The following is a 25,557-nucleotide window of genomic DNA, read 5'->3' as shown; positions in this document are numbered from 1 at the left end:
GTGAGGCTAGTCCACATCACCAAAATAACTTTCACGCCATATCTACTACATGAAGCTCTTTAATGGTAAAGACCAAATCGTGTGCACAAGTAGTTGTGATATTAACTATGCTGAAAGATTAGAAAATATCACATTCAAAATAGACAAAATTGCAAAAATAGTATATGTGGTATGCATTTTTTAAGGAAAAAGCATTCAAAAACATTTTGATTGGTGGTCCTTTTCAATATTTTTCGTTACATGTTTGGTCCCTTGGAAAACTGAAAAATACTAAATTGTCATTCTGATATTTTTATATTTTTTCTATTTAATTTAAAGTTTTATTAAATTTAAATATAGGCCTTTTATTAAATTTAAATTTGGGCCTCTCCCTCCCTCCTAAAACAAACCAGAGTTTGCACTAGGGGGAGGGGAAACTGCAACCCGACTCGCCGAGTCACATGAGTCCCTATATGTCCAAAACTATTCAGTCAACTTCAGTCTGGCTTAATGCATTCAAAACATAGATTTGACCTCCTAGGGTCCATATTACACGTAAAGTTACAAACTTGACGTTCATGCATGGGGTATTTTGCTCAAATGGTCATAAAAAGAGGTTTATATGGTGCATGGGACTCTTATAGCAATAAAGTTGGCACCTTTATGCCATGAGAACCCTCCAAGGTTCAAGATCTGAAGTCAACACTCTACATTACGCTCTAAACCCGAAGGTGACTTGGAAATGCCCCAAAAATGACAAGATTCAAGCCCTAAAGAAAGATCTAACAAATGGGAAGTCAAGGTCGAAGCTTTTTACCTCAAACAAGATGGAAATGCAACCAAGACTCTGGATCTACTGCCTTCTTCTTGAACCTCCAAGCCTTTCCTTCCTTCTCTAAGCAGGAACCGGACATTACAGTTGGTGAACTCACTAAGCTTTAGGCTTATAGTTTTCAATTTATGTTTCAGGCACTTCAGGATCAAAAGGGAAGAGCTCGGGATGATTGCAGACACACACCATCTTTTTCCGCATTTTGAGATTTAATATGATATGATATGATGTAATGACATACTTTGGTCTTTTGGGGGTTGTATGAAAATGTTTGGGAATATTGTTTTATAAAATTAAAAATGAAATTTTGGGTCTTATTTTTGGGACATTACAAACATTGTAGGGGTGTAAGGTTGAAAGGAAAAGGAAAGGGAGAGTACCCAACAAGAAAACAACATCTTGACATACGTATCTCGACATGGTTTTAAAATGTAAATGTTAGACAATTTTCTACATGAAACGATAAAATAGTCCATACACACCATCAACATGGTTTTAAACTTTCTAATTTGGAACAATTAAGATAACCATCGGTTGAAAATCGAAAATATATTCCATCCATGACCATGGAACCAACAAGTACGAGTGACAACCATCTTAGGCCCACTCTAACAATTTATAAACCAACACCATGCTTACAATCATAGCCTAAAAATATCATAAAAAGACGGGTCATAACATTTTCTTCCAAACTTTTTATGACTTAAGAGTTGCAATTAACTGAAAAAACCATTCATAAGTATAACTGTAAATACCAAAAACACATCAAAACATATAGTACCTTAATTGAAGATGTAAATATGATAAGTAATTGATGTCTTCATACAGTGGTGTTGTGATGGATGGTAGTGAATCAGTGACGACAGAGCATGGAGCGATGGTGTGTAGTTGATGAAGGTAAGGCAGAGAATGTAGAGAGGGATGTGATGTGGTGGAGGTGGTCGACGGCCGGTGGGAATACGAAAAAGAGGAGCCCTAGAACGATCTTTGAATATATAAAGATTGGTAGTAATGCAGGGCATCTTTCGTTTTCATAAACCTTTCATACGAGAGCTATCAAAAGTTCAACACTTTTTGCAGATATATTAGGAATCAATTGATTATCTTTGATGGTGGTGACAAACGAGGGGAGAAAGCTTTGTGTTTTTCCTTTTTCAATGATTCAAATAGTAGAGATGTAGGAGGGGGCGAGATACGTGGGAAAGGGGCTAGGTCGGCAGTCAAAATGGAGGTATATTGGCAAATATTTAAGGATTCAATGTAGTCCATCACGAATAAAGAGCTTATTCAAAACTCAATACTTTATAATCACATCAAGATAAGTTAGGAAAAAAGGAAATATAAGTCGGGTCAAACTGAAAAGTACAATCTTTTACATGTTGCATTGCTAGTTGTGTGTATTTAATTTCTCATCGTATTATCTGTTGTACCATTTTTTTAATGAGGTTAAGTTTAACATTTAATATTATTTTATTGGTGATTATTTGTACTGTAAGCTTAATGGTTTGGACGTCTTAAAAAATATTATTATTATGTTCAATCTATATTTAGAAAAAATTAGATTTCCATTATATATATATATATATATATATATATATATATATATATATATATATATATATATGGAAGATTATTCAGATGACCCTCAATGAAGCAAAGGAAGAGACCAATGTTGCTTTAGGTACATTCTTAGTTAATTACATTCCTGAAAATATATTATTCAATTCTGGAGCAGATCATTCATTTACATTGCATGAATTTAGTAGGAAACTTAAGTTATCACCACTTAGGCTAAATACCCCTATCTTAGTAGAAGTAGCTGGTGGTAGGAATGTATTTGTTAGCAATAGGTTAGAGACCATAACTATCGACTTGAACGAAAACAAATTTCATCCAGAGCTTATGCCTTTTGAGTTGAGTGAGTTCGACGTAATTATCCGCATGTATTGGTTAGGATAAAACCTTGCAGACAACCTATATGGAAGGAATATGGTTCGTATTAATCCCCCTCGAAGAGAGCCATTTGTGATTTATGGTGATAAGAGTAGAGTCAGATCTGGAATCATCACAATGGTGAAGGCTAGAATATGCCTATCCAAGGGATTTTTAACATTCTTGGCATATGTGATAGACGCAAAGAATGAGAAGAGGGAAATGACTGATATACTTATAGTGCAAGATTTTCCTGAGGTATTTCCAGATGAATTACCAGGATTACCACCAAAGAGACATGTAGAATTCAGAATCGACTTATTGTCCGTAACGACACCAATTATGAGAGCATCGTATCGTTTAGTGCCTAAAGAAATGAAGGAGTTAACAACACAACTCCATGAGTTGTTTTACAAAGGTTTTATAATACCTAGTGCATTACCTCGGGGAGCTCCTATATTGTTCATAAAGAATAAGGACGGTACAATGAGAATGTGCATTGACATAGAGAGTTAAACAAAGCTAGGGGTGTTCGTTTGGATGGATCGGTTTGATCTGATCCAATCAAGTGAATCCAAATTGATTTCGGTTTTCAAAATATGGATCCGAATAGTCCAAACTAAATTCAAATCTGATCCGATCAGATCCAATTACAATTCGGTTTGATCGGTTTTTATAATTCGGTTTTCAAAAACCGAAACATTTTAAAACAACATTAAATGATAATATCACCCAATTTCATACAAGAAGCGAAAAAAATTATTTAGTTGTAATTTGAAATTTACAAACAACTATTAAGCAGATATATTATAGTTAAATATTTTATAGATAGAAAACTTTTGAAAGATAATACATATTGATGTTTTTTTATCGGGTGAAATGTTTTGAAGCTATTTGAAAAAATAAATTACAAAATTAATAAATAACTATAGATATATTATAAATAAATAAATAATAAATGTTTATTCGGTTTTTTTTTTGGACTATTCGGTTCTTATTTTATAAACAAAAATCAATCCGAAATCTAAAATAATAATTCGGTTTTGTTGAAAACCAATCCAAAAATCTGAATATCCGAACCAAATAGTCCAATCCAAATTGTCCAATTGGACAATTCAGTTTTATCCAAATAGTGAACAACCCTAAACAAAGCTATGATCAAAAATGGGTATCCTTTACCTAGGATAGATGACTTGTTCTATCAATTACAGAGAGCAATCATTTTCTCCAAGATTGATTTTAGATCAGGTTATCTCCAGTTGAAGATTAGAGAGCGGGATATTGAGAAGACAACCTTTAGAACAAGGTATGGACACTATGAATTCTTTGTTATGTCGTTTGGACTAGAAAATGCTCCAGCAGCATTCATGGATATGATGCATCGAGTTTGTGAACCTTTTTTCGATAAATCAGTAGTAGTGTTCATTGATGATATCTTGATTTACTCCAAAAACAATATCATGGTAAACATCTCCAAAACGTACTGGAAGTCCTTAAGAGGGAGAATCTTTATGCAAAGTTCTCCAAGTGTGACTTTTGGATATGTGAGATTCAATTCTTGGGTCATATAGTTAACTAAGAAGGCATTATGGTTGACCCAACAAATATAGAAGATGTGATGAAATGGGAGACACCAAAGAGTCCCACTGAAATTCGTAGTTGTCTAGGATTGGCAGGTTACTATCGAAGATTCATCCAGAACTTTTCTTATATCGCAACTCCATTGATAACACTAACCAAAAAGGGAGCTCTTTATACTTGGAGTGAGAAGCAAGAAAGAGCTTTTGGTGAATTGAAGAAGAGGTTGTGTGAAGCACCAATCCTCGTCCCACCAGAAGGAATTGATGACTTTGCGATTTTCAGTGATGCTTCTAAGATTGGATTGGGATGCATCCTTACCCAAAGAGACAAAGTAGTAGCTTATGCTTCAATATAATTGAAGCCCCATGAGCAGAACTATTTGGCTTATGATCTAGAGCTTGCAATAGTGGTTTTTGCCCTAAAGATCTGGTGACACTATCTTTACGGAACCAAACGAGAATCTGTATGGATCATAAAAGATTTTAATATCTCTTTGCTAAAAAAGAATTGAACATAAGAAAAAGGCGATAGATAGGCTACTCAATGACTATGATTGCGAGATACTTTACCACCCAAGTAAAGCGAATATCGTAGTCGACACTTTCAGTATAAAAGTGATTCTAAAGGGGAAAATAGCTAGATCATTGAAGATCGAAGTGATCTCAACAATTATGGAAAAGATCAAGCAAGCTTAGACAAGGGCTCTGGTAGAAGGTGATAAGAATGAAGAACGTCTAGGAAAGACGTTTGTGTTTCAAGAAGATAAGCAAGGGTTGAAGACATTTAAGAATCACATTTGGGTGCCTAAGTTGGGTGGTATAGGAGATTTTCTTATGAAATAATCTCATAAGACCATGTATTCTATACACCTAGGCAATACCAAAATGTACTTGGACTTAAAACACTATTACTGGTGGCTGACAATGAAGGTCGGTGTGGCAACTTACGTAACAGAATATGTAACTTGTGTAAGAGTAAAGGCACAACATCAGAACCTATATGGGGATTTGAAACCCTTACCGGCACCCACAGGGAAGTGGGATGATGTTACCATGGACTTTATAACAAAGTTGCCAATGACAAAGAGAGTTCATGACATGATTTGGGTTGTAGTAGATCGACTTACATAGAGTGCACATTTCATAGCCACACATGAGAATTGATCTATAGAGAAGTTGGTTGAGACCTATGTAGAGGAAGTTGTCACGATACATGGAGTGCCCTTATTTATCGTGTTAGATAGGGATAGTCGATTCATTTCTAGATTTTGGAAGAGTTTGTTGGAAGCAATGGGTACGAAGTCATGTTAAGTATTGCCTATCATCCACAAACGAACAGACAAACTGAGGGAATTATCCAAACCTTGGAAGAGATGTTGCGGGCATGCGCTTTAGATTTTCTTGGTAGCTGGGATGACCACCTATAACTCAAGCATTAAGATGCCTCCTTACGAAGCATTGTACGGAAGGAACTGTCGTATGCCATTGTGTTGGTTGGAATCAGGAGAGAAACACTTTGCGGGTCCTGAGTTAGTACATCAGACCGCTGAGAAGCTAAAGGTCATTAGGTAAAGGATATTAACTGCTCAAAGTTGTCAAAAAATCTATACATATAAGAAGCGATGACTAATATTATTTGATGTGGGTGATCAAGTGTTACTTAAAGTCTCGCCATGCAAGGGACTTACTAGATTCGGAAAGCGTGGGAAGTTGAGTCGTCGTTTTATGCTTCTTTGAAGTTTCGCGATTAAATCGACACAACCTTGATTTTACGATAAAATACTTTTTAGATTAAGTAATATAAATGTAAGTCATGGTAGTCATTAAACTGAGAGTATACATATATAGAACGTCTAAATCTAACTTCATTAGAGTAAGTTATGATCTTTCTAAGTTTTAGTGTAGCAGCATACAACTCTGAAATCGAATTTTAGATCGGTCAATTTTTAGCCAAAACAATTTAAACAAGAATTGAAGATCTCGTTAATAGTTGTCCAATAATATCAAGAGCGCGCATTTTATCCCGATTCAGGAGAGTATCTTTGTGGAGAAGTTGGCAAACATCTACATTCGGGAGGTTGTGGCACGTCATGGGGTGCCAGTTTCTATGGTCTATGATAGGGATGTCTGGTTCACCTACAGGTTATGGAAGAAATTCCACGAGGAGTTGGGTACTCGTCTACACTTCAACATGACTTTCCACCCGTAGACTAATGGTCTGAGTGAGCGGACTATCCAAACTTTGGAGGATACGTTGTGGGCATGCGTTCTGGATTTTAGTGGTAGTTGGGATATGCATCTTTCGTTGGCGGAATTCTCGTATAACAAAAGTTATCACGCCAACATTGATCGACCTCCTTTTGAGATGCTGTATGGGAGGAAGTGTAGGAACCTAATTTTTTAAGGCCGGGTCGGTCAACGGGCTATGGGGAGTATCGAAGTGGTACTCAAGACGACCGAGATGATTCAACGGGTTCGTAGTAGACTTCAGACAGTGCAGAGTCGGCAGAAGAGCTACGTAGACAGACGTCGGTCAAACTTGGAGTTCTAGGTCGAGGAGATGGTACTCCTAAAGGTGTCACCTTGGAAAGGTGTCATCCGATTCAAGAAGCGGGGCAAGCTAGGGCCCATATACATTGGTCCTTTTAGGGATTTAGCTCGGGTGGGCAGGGTGGCGTATTGTTTGGATCTTCCGGAGGAACTCAGTGAGATTCACAACACTTTTCACGTCTCACAGCTGTGGAAGTGTTTGGTTGATGACTCCATAGTGGTTCCATTGGAGGATATTCAGGTGGATGACCGCCTGAATTACGTTGAGAGACTGGTGGTGATCCTTGACTGGAAGATGAAAACCTTGAGGAACATTGTTGTGGGATTGGTGAAGGTGCATTGGAATCAACGAAAGGGTTCTGAGTGGACATGGGAGCCTGAGGAAGAGATGATAGATCATTACCCAGGGTTATTTGCGATAGTGGACTTTGAGGATGAAGTTTGATTCTAGTGGGGGGGAATTGTAATGCCCGATTTGTTAGGTAAAACTCCTAGCAAGTTATTTCATTTATTCCTTGTATTGGAACCAAGTACGTTGGGCGTACATAAGATACGTCAGGCGTACTCCTATGCATGCATGAGGCAGGGAGTCCCCCTGGTACGCTGTGCATACTCATGTGTACGCAGGGCGTATATGCATTAGGGATAAACCCTAATATTTAGGTTTTGCACCCTATTTAAACACATTAAGCCCCCAAATCCTCACCCTATTAGCCTCCATTGCCTTTTTTAGCTAACTTCAAAACCCTATATCATTTCTCAAAGAGATTGAGCTTGTTTATGTGTTTTGTGTATGTGTGTGTGTGGTGCTTCTTGAAGAAGAAGAAGGCTTGAGGATAAGTGTTGGACAAGAAGAAGCTTGTAGATACAGAGGTTATTCACCATTTCTAGCTCATTGGAGGTATAAAGTCTGAAACTTGTTCATCATATGTCTAGATCTAAGTTTGGGGAAGAATTTAGCATATTTTAGTCCCATGGATGAACTCTTATGAGTAAATGCTACTCCTGATGTTACGAGACATCCCTTTTGTTGTTTTGAGGTCCATTGATCCATGAAGTTTGTATCTTGGTGGTTGTATATCAACCATGCATGAGTTAATGACCATTTAATGGAAGTAGAGTGTTAAATCCATGACTTGAGTCCCATTAATACATGCAAAGGGATAAAGTTGCCAACTTTGTTGTTTAGGACATCTTAAGGAGGCTCGATCTGAAGTTGGATGCTAGGTCTTAACAGATTAAGACCTTAAAAGGGGAATTTGGCTAACTGGGGCGTACGCAGTTATACGTTGAGCGTACGTGCCTAGGGTCCCAATCTAGTGAAGCATCTGAGTACATCGGTCATACTGAGGGTACGCTTAGCTTACTCATGTAAAGGGGGGTTTTCGACTTTTAGTTTTGGGCCATCTTTGGCTTTAGGGTTTTGGGCCCTTGTTGGATCACAAGTTATTCTGAGTTGGGCCTTTATAAATTTGGGCCCATATTGGACTTGGAATGCCTTTTTAGACTTTTGGGCTAGTTTGGATTTGGGACATGGTATGTTTGGCCCAATAAGGGGAGGGTAAAGTAGCCTTTTACCCTTAAAGTCGGGACTAGGGTTTGGGTTCTTGGGATGGGTTATTGACCTGATTTCTAAGTAGGGTTTTATTATTTGTGATTTAGTGAAAGGATTTCACGAGTCAGTAGCTCAAGTGTGATTAATATCTTTAGTCTGAAGTGAGTTTCCTTCATTATATCTGCGGGTTGAAGGCACCAATGCCGTCCCACTAGATTATGTTTGTAGGATGATGATTGTCTTCGTGTCAATGACTTGTCATGCATGTATATGCTCGATGTCTCTATGACTCTTACTGTTATGATTATATGCTAGCTGTAGGGGATGAAATAGACCCAATACCAGTTCAAAGAGACCCAAGGGGTTGAAATATACCCAATACCGGTTGAAAGAGACCAAAGGGGTTGGTGCAACATCCTATTTTTCCAATAGCTTCAAATTCATCCCTCAGGTTTTAATTAGGGCATTTTGGCCCTTGTTTTAGAAGGGCGTGGCAAAAGGAGGCCCTAGTAGCAAAATGGTAAGTTTGGGAGTTTAAGTAGTACGTTGTGCCTATTTCTTCTAGATATAGCCATTCTAGCTTTATGGAACCATTTCTTGTCCCAAAACCCCATTTTGGTGTATGTCGCATTTTAGACAAGATAAGTTGTCCTTTCAGACTCTTGTAGAGGTCTTAAGTAGTAAAAATGAGGTCCCAATGGCATTAGATGTCCCATGCATGTAGTAGAAAGGTCTTAATGGATTAATACATTGGATTAAGAGCTTTCTGGACGTCCCAAGTGATAAAGTTTGAGACTTTATGGTTCCCAGACACTTTTGGTCGATGGATCTGAAATACGGGCTTAAGTGCTTAAGCCATTAAGCACTTAGGAAAGTTTTGATTCAATCGCGTGTACGCCCCGCGTAAATCCAGTACTCCCAGCGTACTGGGTCAACCACCCCGATGGTGGTCAACATCAGGAGAGTACGCCCAACGTACCAGAGGAGTATGCCCCGCGTACTTCCTCTGTTGGGCTTCGGGTTATAGGATAATGGATCTTGGATTTAGGCCCGATTAGGGAGTTTGGCCCAATTTGGTAATTTAGGCAAATAGTAGGTTTTGTATATGTGGACTTTTGGATCATGGATTTGGTTTTGGGCCTTGGCCCAACTTAGAGAAAAAACAAAATGGACTATATGGACCCTTAGTCAGGATTGATAGCCCATATGTTGACTCAACATTTGTTATTTCGGATAGTTCAGGATTTTCGGCGTAACAACACTTCGGGAGTCGGTACTTCAGTTCTGACCGACATTGCGAGGTGATTTATCCTCACTATATCAACAGGGTCTAAGGCACCAAAGCCGGCCATTTTTCGGAGTTGTATTCGGGTATTTGCTTGATATGTTTATTGATCTTCTAGATCTGCATCCTGGTAGTTAGGATGGCATTATATTAGTGACCTGGTTTAGGTCGGTATTCCGGTATATAGGATGACGCTATATTAGTGATCGGTTAGGTCGGTATCTCGGATATAGGATGGTTGCTATGTTAGTGATCTGTTAGATTGGTATGATTATCTGTTATATACATGCTAGCGTATGATATTTATGTGCACATGGTTGTTTGATTGGTATAGGGGTTGGGTTGAGGCGGGTCCTGCTTCGTGCTGTAGGCCAACATACCCAGGGCGGATCGGGTAGACTGCAGGAACAAGAGGGCACATAGTCAGGCCGAAGGCCCAGCGAGCGGTCTGGATAGGCTGAAGGCCCCGAGAGGGCGGTTCAGATGTGTCGAGGCTCGGAGAGTGGGCCAGATAGACTGAAGGCCCAGTGCGGGCAGTCTAGTCATATACTGTAGACTCAGAGAGTGGACCAGGTGGACTGAAGGTCCGATGCGGGTGGACCAGTCACATTGTAGGCTCGAGATGCATGTTTGTTCTGTATTTGTTGATATGTTATGACTATGGTTATATGAGGTTGGTATTTTGGGGGTAATTCACTAAGCTTTCGGGCTTACAGTTTCAGTGTGTTGTTTTAGGTACTTCTGGTGATCACAGGAAGGCGAAAGCATGATCGTACCGCTCCTCCTGCTGTTATGATTTTATGATTTGATACCGGGATACTCGGATATTTATTATTTTGAAAACAAACTTTGTAATGTTAAATGGTTTTAAGTGTTTTGGAAAAGTTTAAATTTTGGCATGATTTTTATGGGTGTTACAAGTTGGTATCAGAGTCTTGGTTTGAGTGAATTGGAGGAACCTTCTTTTGAATCCAGTCTCAAATCGAGGAAAGATTTTCAAAATAGTTTTCAAAATAAGTAAAGGAGGATGCAGGTTTTACGATCAGCAGGAGCCAATAAGTAGACCCCAAAATACCATACAATTATTTCATTTTGTGATATGTTAAAACAACATGTTAGTACTAGGCTAGGGATCTTCAGGAATTACATGATAGAATTGTTTGATTACATGATGCCTACTAGCCTAGGGTTTTCCTTATATGAGATTGACGTCATTACTTGTGTATGTATCTCAGTTGTACATAATTAAGATCTTATAGCCCGAGAATGTTTGATTTGGCCTTATGTTCTGTGACAATAGTCAATTTCGGGTCAAGTCAAAGTCAAACAAAGTCAGCAAGTCAAACCGGACGACTCAATTAACCCTTGTATATTGGGGTTTACGTTATGTAATTACTGTACAACTCGCTATTTTAATGAGAAAACATCATTTGGAAAATTCGTGTGTTTAATTTTCCTTAGCCTTGATAGTGCTAAACAATGAACCAAAGCAATAAAACACTATTGCACACTCATCGGGAGTGTGTAGGACACTAAAACATGGCTTAACGGGGTTTACAGGCCTTGCGTTGCGAAGCCGGATGCTCAAAAAGGTCAAAAATGGAACCTCTCTAAATCTCTTTCACTCTATCTCTCTCTATTCGAAATCTCTCCCAAATCTCTCTCAAAAATTTCCGTAATTTTTCGTAATCATTTGGGCCATCCCGACCCTTAACCGGGGTCAAAAACAACTTGAAACGGGGTAAAAACGAGTAAAATAGGCTTAAGGACCCGAAACCTGCTCTATAGGGTCGAACCCTCTTAGAGCCGAAAGTCCCCTTAGGACCGAACTGCTGAGAAGCGAACCCCAGGTCCGAACCCGAAGCCCCAGGACCGAACCCGAAGCCTTCGGGCTCGAACCTCGCATGATGAACCGAAGCCACCTTCGGGCCGAACTCTCCTACCTTCGCTACATGTCCAGAAGGGACCGAACCTCGGCCAGGACCGAGAGGTCTCGCAGGAAGCCAAATTTTTCCCGGTTTTCGACTACGACTTCGTTTTGGCTTCGTTTTAACGCGGGATTTTCACCCAACACTCTATTTTATCAATTAAAGCCTCATTATTAACTAATTCCCACGTTTTTAATGCAAATATTATCCAAGAAATTAGTGGGTGAAGTACAAAAGGGTGGAGTGTTGATTTTTCTTTGGTTTATGACACAAGCAACCCCCCCCCCCCCCACACCCACTCCATGACCAGCCACACCTCCCCACCATCCCTAGCCACTCCAATGTACTTTTTCCATCATACTCTAGCCATAACCACGTTCTAGAGGCTGGGAAAAACCCACCTCTCTCCTCACTTCATTCATTTCCTCTCATTCCACCAAAAGATCAAACTCTTTTCTCTCAACTCTCCTCTCTCAAGTTCGAGATTTCCAAGGAACTTTCCAAGACTTTCCTTCTCCATTTGGTAAGTATCTTCATCATCCCTATGATTGTTTCACATCTTCCTACTCAAATCATTGATTTCTTACACAGACTCCATCATCTTTGTCTTAGATTCTCGAATCATCAAGGCATCTTCTTAGTGTTCTTGAGTGGAACACTTCTTTTCTTCGACATTCATCCACTGAAATCACACAAGGTGAGTTCATGCCCCTATATTTTCATGCTTTCTTAAGTTTTAAAGGGGGGGGGGGGGAATACAAGTCAAAACACCAAGAACACCACTAAGTTCTTCTAACAACTTTCATCAGAAAAGTTGGGCTCCATTCACGGACTGTTTTGATCAACTTAAACATTTTAGTTTTCAAAAGTGTTTTAGTTGCAAGTAGTTCCAGTTCTTAGCTTTAAAATGACTACTTGAACATCTCCACATGATTGTTCTATGATTTATGGTGATTTTTACAAAACTGTCTATCATTTCAAGAACCAATCCGGACCAGTCTGTGATTATGGACTTTTTCACACATGTTGGAGATCACGAAAAATCATGAGAAAATTTACAAACAAACTAGACTTAATTTCCAAACTCTAAGAATTTACGGATTTTGATTTGGACATATGATGATTTTTCTAAAAATTATATAAGAGAAGTAATAGAAAATGTTAACAACAGAAAAATGCTATCAATTTCATTTCACCTTGTAACATGTCGAGCAAGGTGTATATCTTTATGTGAATATATGTTATTGCAATAAATGACATTTTGTATTAGTATATAGACATGCATCAGTTAACAAATGGATTTTGATATATATAGAACATAGAAGATAACAAATTGTTATAATCAAAGTACATCCATTACATACAAACATTTGAATAAACTATGTTAAGTATAGTTTACGTACATCACCACTACTAGCCTTGTTTTGATAAACTATAATAGGTATAGTTTATGATACATTACATAACACACTCATACAAAAAGGGTACATTTATACAAAAGGGATTTTCATTACATTACACGTAAATTCGTTAATGACTTTTGTGAGACATTCGCTTCACATTACCGATAAGTCTTGTATTGTAACCAGAGTCTCCTGGAGGGAGAGCGTGATAGTTGTATATAGATCTATATTGGGTTTGACAAACCCACACCTGAGCTGCGTGCAACAGCTAGACCGGCAGGTCTGAGGTGACAAATGTCATAGTAATTCCGACACCTGAAGAACGTCGTTTCAGGCCATCTAGGTCATAGCATGGTTATAATAACTCACATTAAGTATTAACAAACATAGAATTTATGGGGATTTCATTGAAATCAAACGAATTTATGTCGATTTAAACTTGCATTGTTTTACTATAAATATGACAAATTATTTGTATATTCCGGTCTTTGGGTTTTAAGACTACATTTACACATTAAGGAAAATACTGGATTTTCTGGAACGGACACTACTTTTACAAGAAAAGGTTTTCATAATTGCATACAAAAAATTATGAGCTCACCAACCTTTGTGTCGACACCTTTTTCAAACAACTTGTATTCTCAGGAAATCACTAAACAAGTAACCAAGTGCTTTTGAGGATAGGACGTTAAGGCGTCAAACATTTTACATTTTCGTCAACATATTGTAATTGATTTGGAAACATGTAAACTCATACAATGATGTAACTATTTCAATTATATTTATTTTGGTTGTGTTTAATTTAATCACTATTACAATGGTTGTTGTGATACTATACATGAAATCCTCCACCCCCGGACGTTTCCGCCATCCTTGGTTTGGGGGTGTGACATGTTATGTTCTTATTGATTAGGGCTTAGGGTATGATCGAATATTCCAAAGTATATAGGGTGCAGTGTTATGTATGGCTAGCATACACTAGTGCTGCAGGGTTGGTGGAAGTTTTATGAGTGGGTTGTGCGAGGCCGGGAGGCCAGTCAAGAGATACTTAGCATTCCTCTAGGAGTGACGATTGAGCGCTCGCTATGTTTATGTATTTTGTTAGGGTGTTGTGATGATACTTGAGACAAATATGGTAGGTGTGGAAGGTATTATGGGCCCGTACTACTGAAAGCACAGGACCCATACACATAGCAAGGAAGTCACAACCCTTAGGGTGTGGTTGGGGTTAGATTCCCGTCGTTTGTACCAAATGTCTGATATCTTCTGTTATATTTTCAGTATGGCAGTTACGAGGAGTTTTGTGACAGGATCCAGATCAGGATCAAGACAAGACGATTAGGGTGCCCTGACAACACCCGAGGTTATCAGTCAGGATGGACCAGCATTGACAGAGGATTGAGTCAGGGAAATCATCCGCGATGAGGTGGTCGAGATTGTTCGGAGTCATATTTCGGAGCTGTTTGGGTCTATCAAGACCACTATGATGGAGTATTTTGACGACAGATACGCAACCCTAGCTGAGATGGCTGCTGCGGAAGCTACAACAGTTGTAACAGCGGCAGGGGGAGGAGTCGGTCGGGGGTTCCAGTACCGGGACTTCGACAACATGAAGCCCATGACTTTTGATGGGATTTAGGACCCTATCATAGCCATGAGGTGGCTAACGGACATCGAGGGGTGCTTTTTCACATGTTCCTGCCCGACTGACCAGAAGGTCAGGTGTGCCCTGAACATGTTGAGGTCCGGGGCGAAGGACTGGTGGAGGTTGATGACAGGGTCTTATTCGGATGAGCGGGGACCTGCAGTTTCTTGGGATCAGTTTAGGGAGATGTTCCGCTCCAGTTACATTCCACGGGTCGAGCGTGAGCGGCTAGCTCAGGAGTTCTTGGAGTTGAAACTGGATACGGAGTCGGTGACGGAGATCACTCATATGTCACTGAGAGGGCGATGTTTTTCCCGGAGTTTGCTTACGAGCAGGCCCAAATGACGCGATATCTGAGTATGATTAAGACAGACATTAGACGGTTCGTTGCTACTCAGCGATGTGATACGTTACTGGATTTGCAGGAGGCCGCCATGCGGTGGGAGCTAGAGATTGAGTTACAGTTGCGAGAGCAGAGGCATGCCCTGGTGCAGTCTCATCCGGTGCCGAAGCGGTCCAAGACCGTTGATTCTAGGGTTGGAGGTTAGAGCTTCTGCACTTTTGAAAAGAGCGGGAAGGGTCATACTGGAGTTTGTAAGTCTGGTGGTGTGTGTCGCAAGTGCGGAAAGGAGGGGCATTATGCAGGACGTGAGGATTTTTTATCATTGTCATCAGGTTGTTCACATGAAGGCCAACTGTCCACAACTTGTTACATTGAGGAATACTGTCGCAGATCAGGGTAGAGCGGAGCCTCTGCGGGCTTAGGGACGTGTCTTCCAGCTTACGACAGAGGAGGTCAGGACAATGCTAGATGCGGTTGTGGGTACGTTTCCATATCTTATCTTACTATTATGATTATATGGTAAAATTTTCCTCCTCTTTTTGCATGATTCATTAGAACATAGGAGGGTCAAGGGAGTTTTGTATCAAGGGGTTGTAGACGGTTAGTATCCATGGGTGTTGGAGAATGGGGAGTTAGGATGTAGGGTTACCGTTCCAGGTCTAGTGGCGGTGAATCGAAGATGAAGAAGTGTTCAGTTGGGTTTCGGTTTCTTTTGAAGATCGGTTGATCTATGCCAGGAGGGTTGTTCTATGGAGATTGTTCACTCCAGGGTTAATCATTCCATAAATAAGGGTGATGATACCTTGTAGGGACGATTGAGTTGTGTTTGGTTTCGCCGCCAGCAGGTAGTAGTGAGTGTCCCAAGTGGGGGAGAATTAGAGATTTTCAGATGAAACATCAACTATTGAGGGTTCCATTAGCTGCTAGGGTTCGACAGTGCATCTAGCACGAGTGTGCGGGCTATTTAGTGTATGTGGTGGACACGCGGGTCAGGGAACGGACCACGGTTTTCCGAGAGGGTGGACGATCAAACTAAGGACCGGGGTTAGAGTCCACAAAATGGAACAGGAGTTTAGAACCCCAAGTGGGTGAGAACAGTCAGCATGGGAGAGATCCCCATTGGGTTCAGTCTCCTTCGATAGTCATCGGATGTCATGGTTATGGGGGTGCCCTCAGGATGTCAGGTTGCCGGGAATGGTAAGGAATGATTTCAAGGAAGAAATCGAATTTAAGTGGGGGAGAATTGTAACATCTAAATTTTCCAGTAGCTTCAAATTCATCCCTCAGGTTTTAATTAGGGCATTTTGGCCCTTGGTTTAGAAAGGAGTGGGAAAAAGAGGCCCTAGTGGCAAAATGGTAAGTTTGGGAGTTTAAGTAGTATGTTAGGCGTACATATGGTACACTAAGCATACTAGGGCGTGCCCTAGTACGCTGGGCGTACACATATGTATGTTGGGCGTACGCATGTGTACGTTGGGCATACGTATGCCAGGATGAAACCCTAACTTTTAGGGTTTGTGGAGTATTTAAGCACCTTATGGACCCTTCCCTCTTATCTCTTTCAGCCTCCACACCTCCCTTAGCCGTCTTGAGAAAACCCTAGCTTCCTAGTGACCATTCTTGAGCTTATAAGTGTGTTCTTGTGCCTTTAAGAAGAAGCGTGTGCATCAAGGAGTCAATGAGGGAAGATTGGCTTGTAGATCTTGGTTCATCATCTGCTTTGGGAGCTCCAGAAGGTATAAAGTTGTTACATTTGTGCCTATTTCTTCTAGATCTAGAAATTATAGCTTTATGGAACCATTTCTTGTCCCAAAACCCCATTTTGGTGTATGTTGCATTTTAGACAAGATAAGTTGTCCTTTCAGACTCTTGTAGAGGTCTTAAGTAGTAAAAATGAGGTCCCAATGGCTTTAGATGTCCCATGCATGTAAAAGAAAGGTCTTAATGGATTAAGACCTTAGATTAAGAGCTTTCTGGACGTCCCAAGTGATAAAGTTCGAGACTTTATGGTTCCCAGACATTTTTGGTCGATGGATCTGAAATATGGGCTTAGGTGCTTAAGCCATTAAGCACTTAGGAGAGTTTTGATTCAATCGCGTGTACGCCCCGCGTAAATCCAGTACGCCCAGCGTACTGGGTCAACCACCCCGATGGTGGTCAACATCAGGAGAGTACGCCCAGTGTACCAGAGGAGTACGCCCCGCATACTTCCTCTGTTGGGCTTTTGTCTTTTGGGCTTCGGGTTATGGGATAATGGATCTTGGATTTAGGCCCTATTAGGGAGTTTGGCCCAATTTGGTAATTTGGGCAAATAATAGGTTTTGTATATGTAGACTTTTGGATCATGGACTTGGTTTTGGGCCTTGGCCCACGTTAGAGAAAAGACAAAATGGACTATATAGACCCTTAGTCAGGATTGATAGCCCATATGTTGACTCAACATTTGTTATTTTGGATAGTTCGGGATTTTCGGCGTCACAACACTTCGGGAGTTGGTACTTCAGTTCAGATCGACATTGTGAGGTGAGTTATCCTCACTATATCAACAGGGTCTAAGGCACTGATGTGTGTAAAACCAACTAGTTTTAAACCTACTTTTAATTATAAAATGAACACACAAAGGCAGTGGACCTATCAATTGCGGTACAGTTAATTAAGTAGGGCATCGAACACAGGAAACGGTAAATTAAAACTAAAGACTAATTTTATCTAAATTAATTAATAAGTAGGTGTTTTCTCTAGTTTTACAATGCTAGAAACTTACTAACTATCACTTCAACTAAAAACTAGAAAAACAAAGATTTAACTAAATTCAATAATGAGAAGGAATTATGTTTAGTTCAACTCAATTGATCATATGGTTGATATTATGATAATAGTGCAATGAATTAATTATTCTATTGGCTACCGATTCAATTAATTAGCTTTGCGTTCACTGCACTAATCCTTAGAGAACAAACTAACTCAAACAGTGATCAGTTGTCTAATTTAATTTAATTCCCTAGATTATTTATTCGGGTTAATTTAGACTTGTAATAGCTAACTAATTTGGTCCTTTAGTTAACCTCTTGTTGATGGTCATCAAACAAGCTCACACATGAATTTACCTAATTGTCCATTAATTCTAGTTTCACATTCGTTAATTCTAGACGTATGGTAAAGTGGTCACATAAACATATGAGGTTGACAATTAAAAGATGTTCATACTAATTAATTATCTTCCTATTAACAGAAAAATACTTATCATTCACACACAAGGTTCTTTAACAAGCTAAAATCAACAAAATCACCAATATTGAATTAATCTTATCAATAATCAAACCATAGTCTCAATTTCGTATCCCCAAACAGAAGTTTAAGAGTTTTAGCTCATGATTGAGGTAATTAACAGCAATAAAACGAATTCTAATTGTCTAACCATAATTGAAAAACAATAGATTAAGTAGAATGCTGAGAATTTGCCTCAAATCTTCTTCGGAATTGAATTCTAGGTTGTATCTTCGTTCTTTAGATCTCTCCTGGCTCTGATTCGCAGCTTGCTTCTCCCCAAGGGTTCCAAAATATCGAATGGCGATCTGGAAAGCTGTTTTTATAGATTCGAACCGACTCGCCGAGTCCAAGACCTACTCGCCGAGTCCACCCCTTAATTCCCATACATGGTAAGTCACGAAGTCTTTATCCTCTCGAATCTTTGGCACTACTCGCCGAGTAGTCGACCCTACTCGCCGAGTCCCTTGTATTCTTGGTGTTTTTCTTATTTGTTCAACTCCCGAGCTCCCAACCACTTCTCCTGCTTCCTTTTGCTTCCGAGCTTCGCTTTTGAACTGAAAACACAATTCAAACACTTTTAAGTATCTTTTGTCCATGATATGCAATAAATTAGCTAATAAATGATAAAAATCTATACTTATCATGAGGCTAAATATGCAAATATCAAAATACCCCACACTTGACTTTTGCTTTCCCCCAAGCAAAACTAAATTTTAGCACATTAGAATCACATAGGACAACTCCAATCCAACACAGCCATTATGCCAAGACCGCAATGCATACATTTGTGTCTAAAAATTTTCCTAATAACCCCCATACTCCAAATACTCACAATCCTCATAAACATTCGCCCACTTATCCCGAACAATGCTCATTTTATGCATCCCTCCGAATCCATCCGCCGAAAACCTCCTATCCTCAAGGTATTTTTAGTTGAGCAACCCAAGCATACATAGTCTAGAATTACAATTTATGATACCACTATGGAGCTCTTTGGAATTCTTCACTTCCTTGATAATTTGATCTTTGATTCTTGTGAATTCACCACATTCGTTGTGTGATTTTTGGTATCTTCAACTTTGTGCACTCTTGGAATTTTGATCTTTTGATCTTCACTTTAGTTGCTCCAAAATTCTTCAAACTTTTCTTGTAATTCTCTCTCTCTCTCTCTCTCTCTCTCTCTCTCTTTTTAACATGTACCTCACTTTTTTCCACTCAAAATCCTACATGCTTAAGAAGGGGCGCTCAACTTCAACCTTTATTGGCTAACGATAATAATTTTCCTGGATACATTTCTGGTACACGATGCTAAACATATTGCATCCTTCGGGCTGAGCGAGGTCGTGTTTTTGTCCCATGATTTCACTGGAATAAGGGGGCCACAAATGCACTAGAACATATATAGGCCCAACTAAACATTTGGGTCTTCATGCAATCATCAACATAACTCTAACATGGAATCCTAATTACTTTTTACCAAAATTTTCTAAATTAATTCCTAAGTCACATTTTTGGTATGCAAGAATTTTAAAAATTAACCTAAATTAGGTCATTAGGATTCTACATTTACTAAGACGACATCAACCCCCTACCCCACAATTAATTTATGCAATGTCCTCATTGCATGTTATGCAAGAAAAATAACCAACATGAAATTTAGAGAGAATTAGAACAAACTCCCCTGGGGTAGCAGTCGCTAGGTCGATATCTCTTTTCTTCAACTCTATCTTCAATTGACTTTAGACATGGAAACAATTCATCCACGTCTTGGGCATCAAATCACATATGGGCAGCTCCAAATATGCAGGAAAAATAGTGTAAAATCTTCAGGAATTGATCGGGAAGAATAAGTGGTCAAGTGGTATGTACAACAGTATCGAATCAGTAGTCTTCTCGGTATAGCAATAAGTGACTTGTCGAGTATAGTCGCGGAAAGCCTCGGATGTGTGAAAATATATCGTGACTCGTCGAGTGGGTTAATTGCACTCGGCGAGTCATCGTTGGGTGAAAAAAATAAACGTTCTGCACTTGTTCCAGCTATTGATAAATCTCAAGAACTTCCCATAACTTCTAGAATTATTCACTCATATCCTTTAGGACCGGACTCGACACCTTAGCTCTAAACTTCGCCCTTTCTTGAGTCTCTTCCACTCTATTTTTTTTCTTTTTCTCAAACTCTAAACTCTTTATGCAAGCATTCCTAATCCAAAATCTGAAAGTCACCAAGGCAAATAAAACATCAAACACATAACTTAAAGTCTTAACTAAAAATTCAAAACACACCAAACAAAAGAAAAACAAAAATAAATTAAAAATTGTTCCATTAAACATAAAAAAACTAATCATCTTCTTCCTCATCATGGCCATGCGTAGCCCCGCTTCCACCAGCTCCACTCCGCCTTGCGTTGATGATCTCGTCCCAAGATGGTATGTAGGGGAAGTTACCCCCATCAATGTGTGGAATATGGAAATGGTCAAAAAGCCGCACGTGGGATTCATTGCTGAAATTGATACCCCTTGCCATTTGGTCTTGTAGCCGCCTCATCTCGACATTGTACCAATCCATTGGCACTTCATCATTGTCCACGGGAATCACCAGCGGTTCCTCCTCCACTTCCCGCTCACGTCTCGATCTAACCCTCCTTCCCGGTGCCTCAGGCACGACCACCGGATCGTCATGTGGGATAGCATAATGACCACCGCCATAATCTTCAATAATTCTTTCCCTCCGAAAAAGAATGGGATTAAAGGGAGGGGCAGGAATCATTGTCATCAAGTTACATGCACCGCGGGTCATCAACCCATATGAATTGGCTAGCCGGGTCACGAACATGCCACCATTAATTTTGGAGGTTTTCCGATCCTTGACCGCACCCTCCGACAAGTAAGAGGCCAAACACCATGGAATGTTGCAGAAGGTGTCGGGCGTGATGATACTCCAAAGATAAAATACGTCAAGGTTGGACACCTTGTCGTCGTCCTTTCTTTGATTGATTGTAGTGGAGATAAGGCGGTGTATGAGGCGGTGTGTGGGTGACCTAATGCTCCCTTCTTGAGCCGACTTCGGAATATATATTTTGTTGGCGATTATGTTCCACCAACCAGTACTTGTAACACCGTCGGGGAACACCTTATGAGATTGTTCCAAGAAGGCGCGAAAGATAGCAGTAGTGATCAATGGTCGGTCATAAATCCCTAATCGGCATGCAAGATCAATGACAGAACATTGATGGAATTCTCCCCCAAGACAAAAACTAAAACTCGCGGGGTGGTAGCAATCATCTCCTCCTCGGAAAGATACCGTGGAGAAAAATTCCCAGCAGATTTCTCGGTACATCGGCTCTTGAATTCTGAAAACCTGGCTCCATCCATCACAAATAATTATCTCCCGATCGTAAGTAAATTCCTTCAAAAGGTAAGGCGCCAACTCTTCCTCATACCGGACATTCTTTAACCAATCCCAGTCAACCCTATTAGGTACATAAACCTCCTTCTTCCTGACCTCAGCCAGCTTCTTCTTCCATCTTGTCATCGTTGAAGCAGATTCAATCGGAGGGACATTCAACCAAGGAAAATCTCCTTGGTGTCCACTTGAGCTCTGCCCATTTGAAAACATGGTCCCTGCAAAACAAAGAACACACAACCCAAAAAATACAGAAAAATATTAAAACAGAATCCATCTGGGTCCCCGACTGGACTCGTCGAGTCCAGGAACGACTCGACGAGTCGTATGAATTGCGCGAGTCAGTCGACGGGTCGAGCAAAATTCGACCATAAAACTTGAAATTTTTTTCAAGGGTTTTGTCCATGGACGTTCCTAAGATGTATTAGAGCAAGAATAATCATCCAAAACAACACAATTAATACTAAATCAAAACCCTAAAAATTTACTAAACTTCAAAATCGGGTATTCTATGAAATTGACACCTTAGAACATCTAAAAATCATGGCTTTAACAAAATTATGGAAGAAATTAAGTACCTTTGTTGATAGAATTCAAGAATTTTGAAGAAAGAGTGAAGAACTTGATTAATGCTTGAGAGAGAAAACAAGAGAGGCACACGTCGAGTAAGGGGAAATATGATCTCATTAGGGTTAAAAACCCTAGTTTTACCAGATGTAAAAATTATTTTTAATTAATTTTTTTTTTCTGTAAATAAAATCGACTTGGCGAGTCTGGTCGCGAATTTAAACTCATCTGGGATCTGAAGAGACTCGTCGAGTAAGAGTCTGACTCGGCGAGTTAATTGCAAACAATTCAAAAATTATATCATTTTGTCATTAAAAAAATTCATTCCACCCCACACTTAGCCCATACGCACTCTCAAGCAGTCATGTCTGATGATTTAGAGAACGAAAATAAAAAAAACTAAAACGAGAAAGATAAAAGAAAGCAAACTCTAATAACGAGTTGCCTCCCGCCAAGCGCTTCTTTTTAAGGAGTCGTTAGCTGGACTCCTTCCCATCGACGTTTCTTCATTTTCCTGCATCGGGAATGCACGCCTAATCTTTTGCGGTTTATACTTTTTCTTGTAAGCGTATATCTTCTTTTTGTAAGCCCGTCTTAATTCTTCTCTCTTTTTCCTTGTAGCATCATCTTCAGCTGCATGAATTTCCCTTTTCCTCATCTTCTTCTTCTTTACCCCATTCTCTTGCATTATCTTTTGCACCCCTCCTTCTTTAAATTTCATTACTTCATAGTTGGTGAAAACTCGGGCTCGAGGTTTGGTAATACGTGACTCAATGAATGGGTGATCATCATCATCTCTCCTAACCCTTGCATTTTCCTCCTCTTCAAGTGGAATGTCTTCATCCGCTTGCAGTATTGTATCGAGGCATGCTACATGAACGTGTTGAAAATCACTATCCATTCCTCCTTCTGCTGCTTGATTTTCTAAAGAATTAGGGAAAATGTTCATGTCCAGAACATGCAGGGAGCTGGTAACAAGCAGATCAAAATCATCCACGTTGCTGAGATTTTCGACTGGACTCGTCGAGTCCGTGAAAGCGACTCGGCGAGTCGGAGCGTATTCCTCACATACCGCTGTGTTTTCTGAATCGGTTCCTTTCAGCAGCTTCTCTATCTCCTCCAAGTCCTTGTCAACATCATCATTTTCTCCAGAAGATAAAAACTTACTTGGATCTTCTTCTTGCAAGAGTGTAAGTTCTTTTTGTAGTATTTCATCATGCAAATTAATGAAGGAAACTTCTTCTTTTCTTCCTTCTTCTTGCTTAATCTCTGGTAGAGCTTTAAACACTGCTGACTCATCTCCTACCCTCAATGTTAGTGTGGACTCGCATACATCTATCAATGCGCATGCGGTATTCAAAAATGATCTCCCCAAAATAATTGGAATTTCGGGGTCTTCTTCCATATCAAGTACTACAAAGTCCACGGGGAATATAAATTTATCCACCTTAATGAGGAGATCTTCACAAACACCTCTTGGACTAATAATCGTCTTATCTGCCAAATGGATCTTCATATTCACAGGCCTTGGCTCCGGTAAATTCAGCTTCTTGAAGCAAGAAAAAGGCATTAAGTTAATACTTGCACCCGAATCGGTCAATGCTTGAGTAGCAAGTACATTCCCAAATTGACAAGAAATTATGATGCTTCCCGGATCGCCCTTCTTTTCTGGTAGCTCATTCATTACTATCTCCGCGACTTCAGCTAAATCTTTTCTAGTAGCAAAGAGACCCTTTAGCAAGTTCAAATATTTGGGTGTTTGAAGCATCGTTTCCACAAATGGGACGTTGACTTGAAGGGCTTCAACATGTTCCATGAAAGCTCTGTATTCTTTAACCTTCTCATAAGGTATGGATCTGATTGGGAATGGTAGAGGAAGGTTGTAAGGCTTTAAGGAAATAGAAAATTTGTCATCAGGGCATGGACTCGTCGATTCCATTAGAGGGACTCGGCGATTCTGGTCGGGTTTAGCTGAACTCCACTCCTCTGTCTTTTCTGCATGCACCTTGGAGACCTTTTGTGCAGGGGTCATAGGAGTGGAAATTTCTCCATAGCTGGAGGTTATAGCATTCACATTCTCCATTCTCGGATTATTCTCGGTTTTACTTGGAAGTTCACCCGGTCTTCTCTCGTTCACTTGATGTGCAAATTGTCCTAGCTGTTTCTCAATGTTAAGAATAGATGCTTGCTGATTCCTAAGTATATTTCTGGTCTCTTGTATTGCAGCATCATGATCATTGTGTCTTTTTTCGGATGCGGCTATGAATCTTGTGAACATCTCTTCTAAGTCGGCTCTCTTTTCCACAACCAGTTCTTCCTTTCGATAGAATCCCTTCTCTTTCTGCTTGTATTTCTCCTCCTTTGCCTTTTTGTATTCTTCATACGAGAGCCATTCCTTCTTTGGTTTCCACCAATTCTCGTCGTATCTATCGCCGCTTGAGTAGAACACTTGCGCGTTCTTATTTCCATTTTCATCCAAGTCATACTCCTTCGTGAGATGAGGTCCTCTACAGTTCTCGCATCCAAATCGAATAGCATGGATTTTTTGATCCATTTTTTTCATCCTTCTATCTAAACTATCAAGCTTAGCCATCATCGCCGCCATGCCATCATTGGCCGAGTTCACTACCCCCCGACTTACTTCATTTCTTGGGTTGTGGTATTCTCTAGAATGTTTAGAGAATTCTTCAATTAATTCCTTGATTACCGGGGGTGCCTTCTTTGTGAGCGGGCCTTGCGAGTCGAGCAATTGCCTTGTGGTAACATTTACTCAATCATAGAAGATGGAGACTTCTTGTTGGCTATTCAGGTCATGGTGTGGGAAATTTCTGAGAAGACCCTTGTACCTCTCCCACGCCTCATAAAGGGACTCTCCGTGTTGTTGCTTGAAGTTGGCAATGCTTTCTTCAACTTGGCTATTTTAGAAGGCGGGCAAAAATGGTCTATGAATTCCACTTTCATCTTAGCCCAAATGGTGACTGACCCGGGGGGAAGTGACTTGAGCCAATCCTTTGCAGCACCGTTGAATGTGACTAGAAGCATACGAAGTAGTTGAGTCTCGCGTGGCACATTTGGTACATTGAAGTAGTCAGCCACATCATTTACTTCATCTAAGTGCTTGTAAGCATCTTCGTGGTCTTTTCCATAGAAGAGAATCTCCTTGAGTTAAGCGAGGATATGGCCCTTTAGCTCGAAAGTAGCAGTAGCGGGATTTGCAGGTTGCACAAGTCCCGGGCCAGTGTCATTGCGCATCCTCTTCTTCCATTTCCCCATGGGGACTTCATC

At 40.0% G+C, this 25,557-nt stretch overlaps 1 protein-coding gene and 1 non-coding gene across 2 annotated transcripts; both read left to right on the top strand.

The window, feature by feature from the left end:
- The first annotated feature begins 4,331 nt into the window (after positions 1-4,331).
- On the top strand, positions 4,332-4,679 carry LOC145098534 (putative mitochondrial protein AtMg00860). The gene has a single exon (XM_079036166.1). It carries the CDS (start codon positions 4,332-4,334, stop codon positions 4,677-4,679), a length of 348 nt encoding a protein of 115 aa, XP_078892292.1.
- Positions 4,680-25,079: 20,400 nt separating this feature from the next.
- LOC145049080 (small nucleolar RNA R71) lies at positions 25,080-25,185 on the top strand. Its single transcript, XR_013683197.1, has one exon. It is a non-coding gene; the product is annotated as a small nucleolar RNA R71 (small nucleolar RNA).
- The last annotated feature ends 372 nt before the right edge of the window (positions 25,186-25,557 follow it).

This window comes from Lactuca serriola, chromosome 4 (assembly GCF_051521515.1).
Source record: "Lactuca serriola cultivar US96UC23 chromosome 4, Lser_US96UC23_V15, whole genome shotgun sequence".
Classification (NCBI taxonomy): Eukaryota; Viridiplantae; Streptophyta; class Magnoliopsida; order Asterales; family Asteraceae; genus Lactuca; species Lactuca serriola.
This window is presented reverse-complemented; position numbering and strand designations above follow the sequence as displayed.

What these genes read in the sequence shown, in the direction of transcription:
- LOC145098534 (XM_079036166.1), top strand. Translation starts at nt 4,332, where the DNA reads ATGGTTGACCCAACAAATATAGAAGATGTGATGAAATGGGAGACACCA.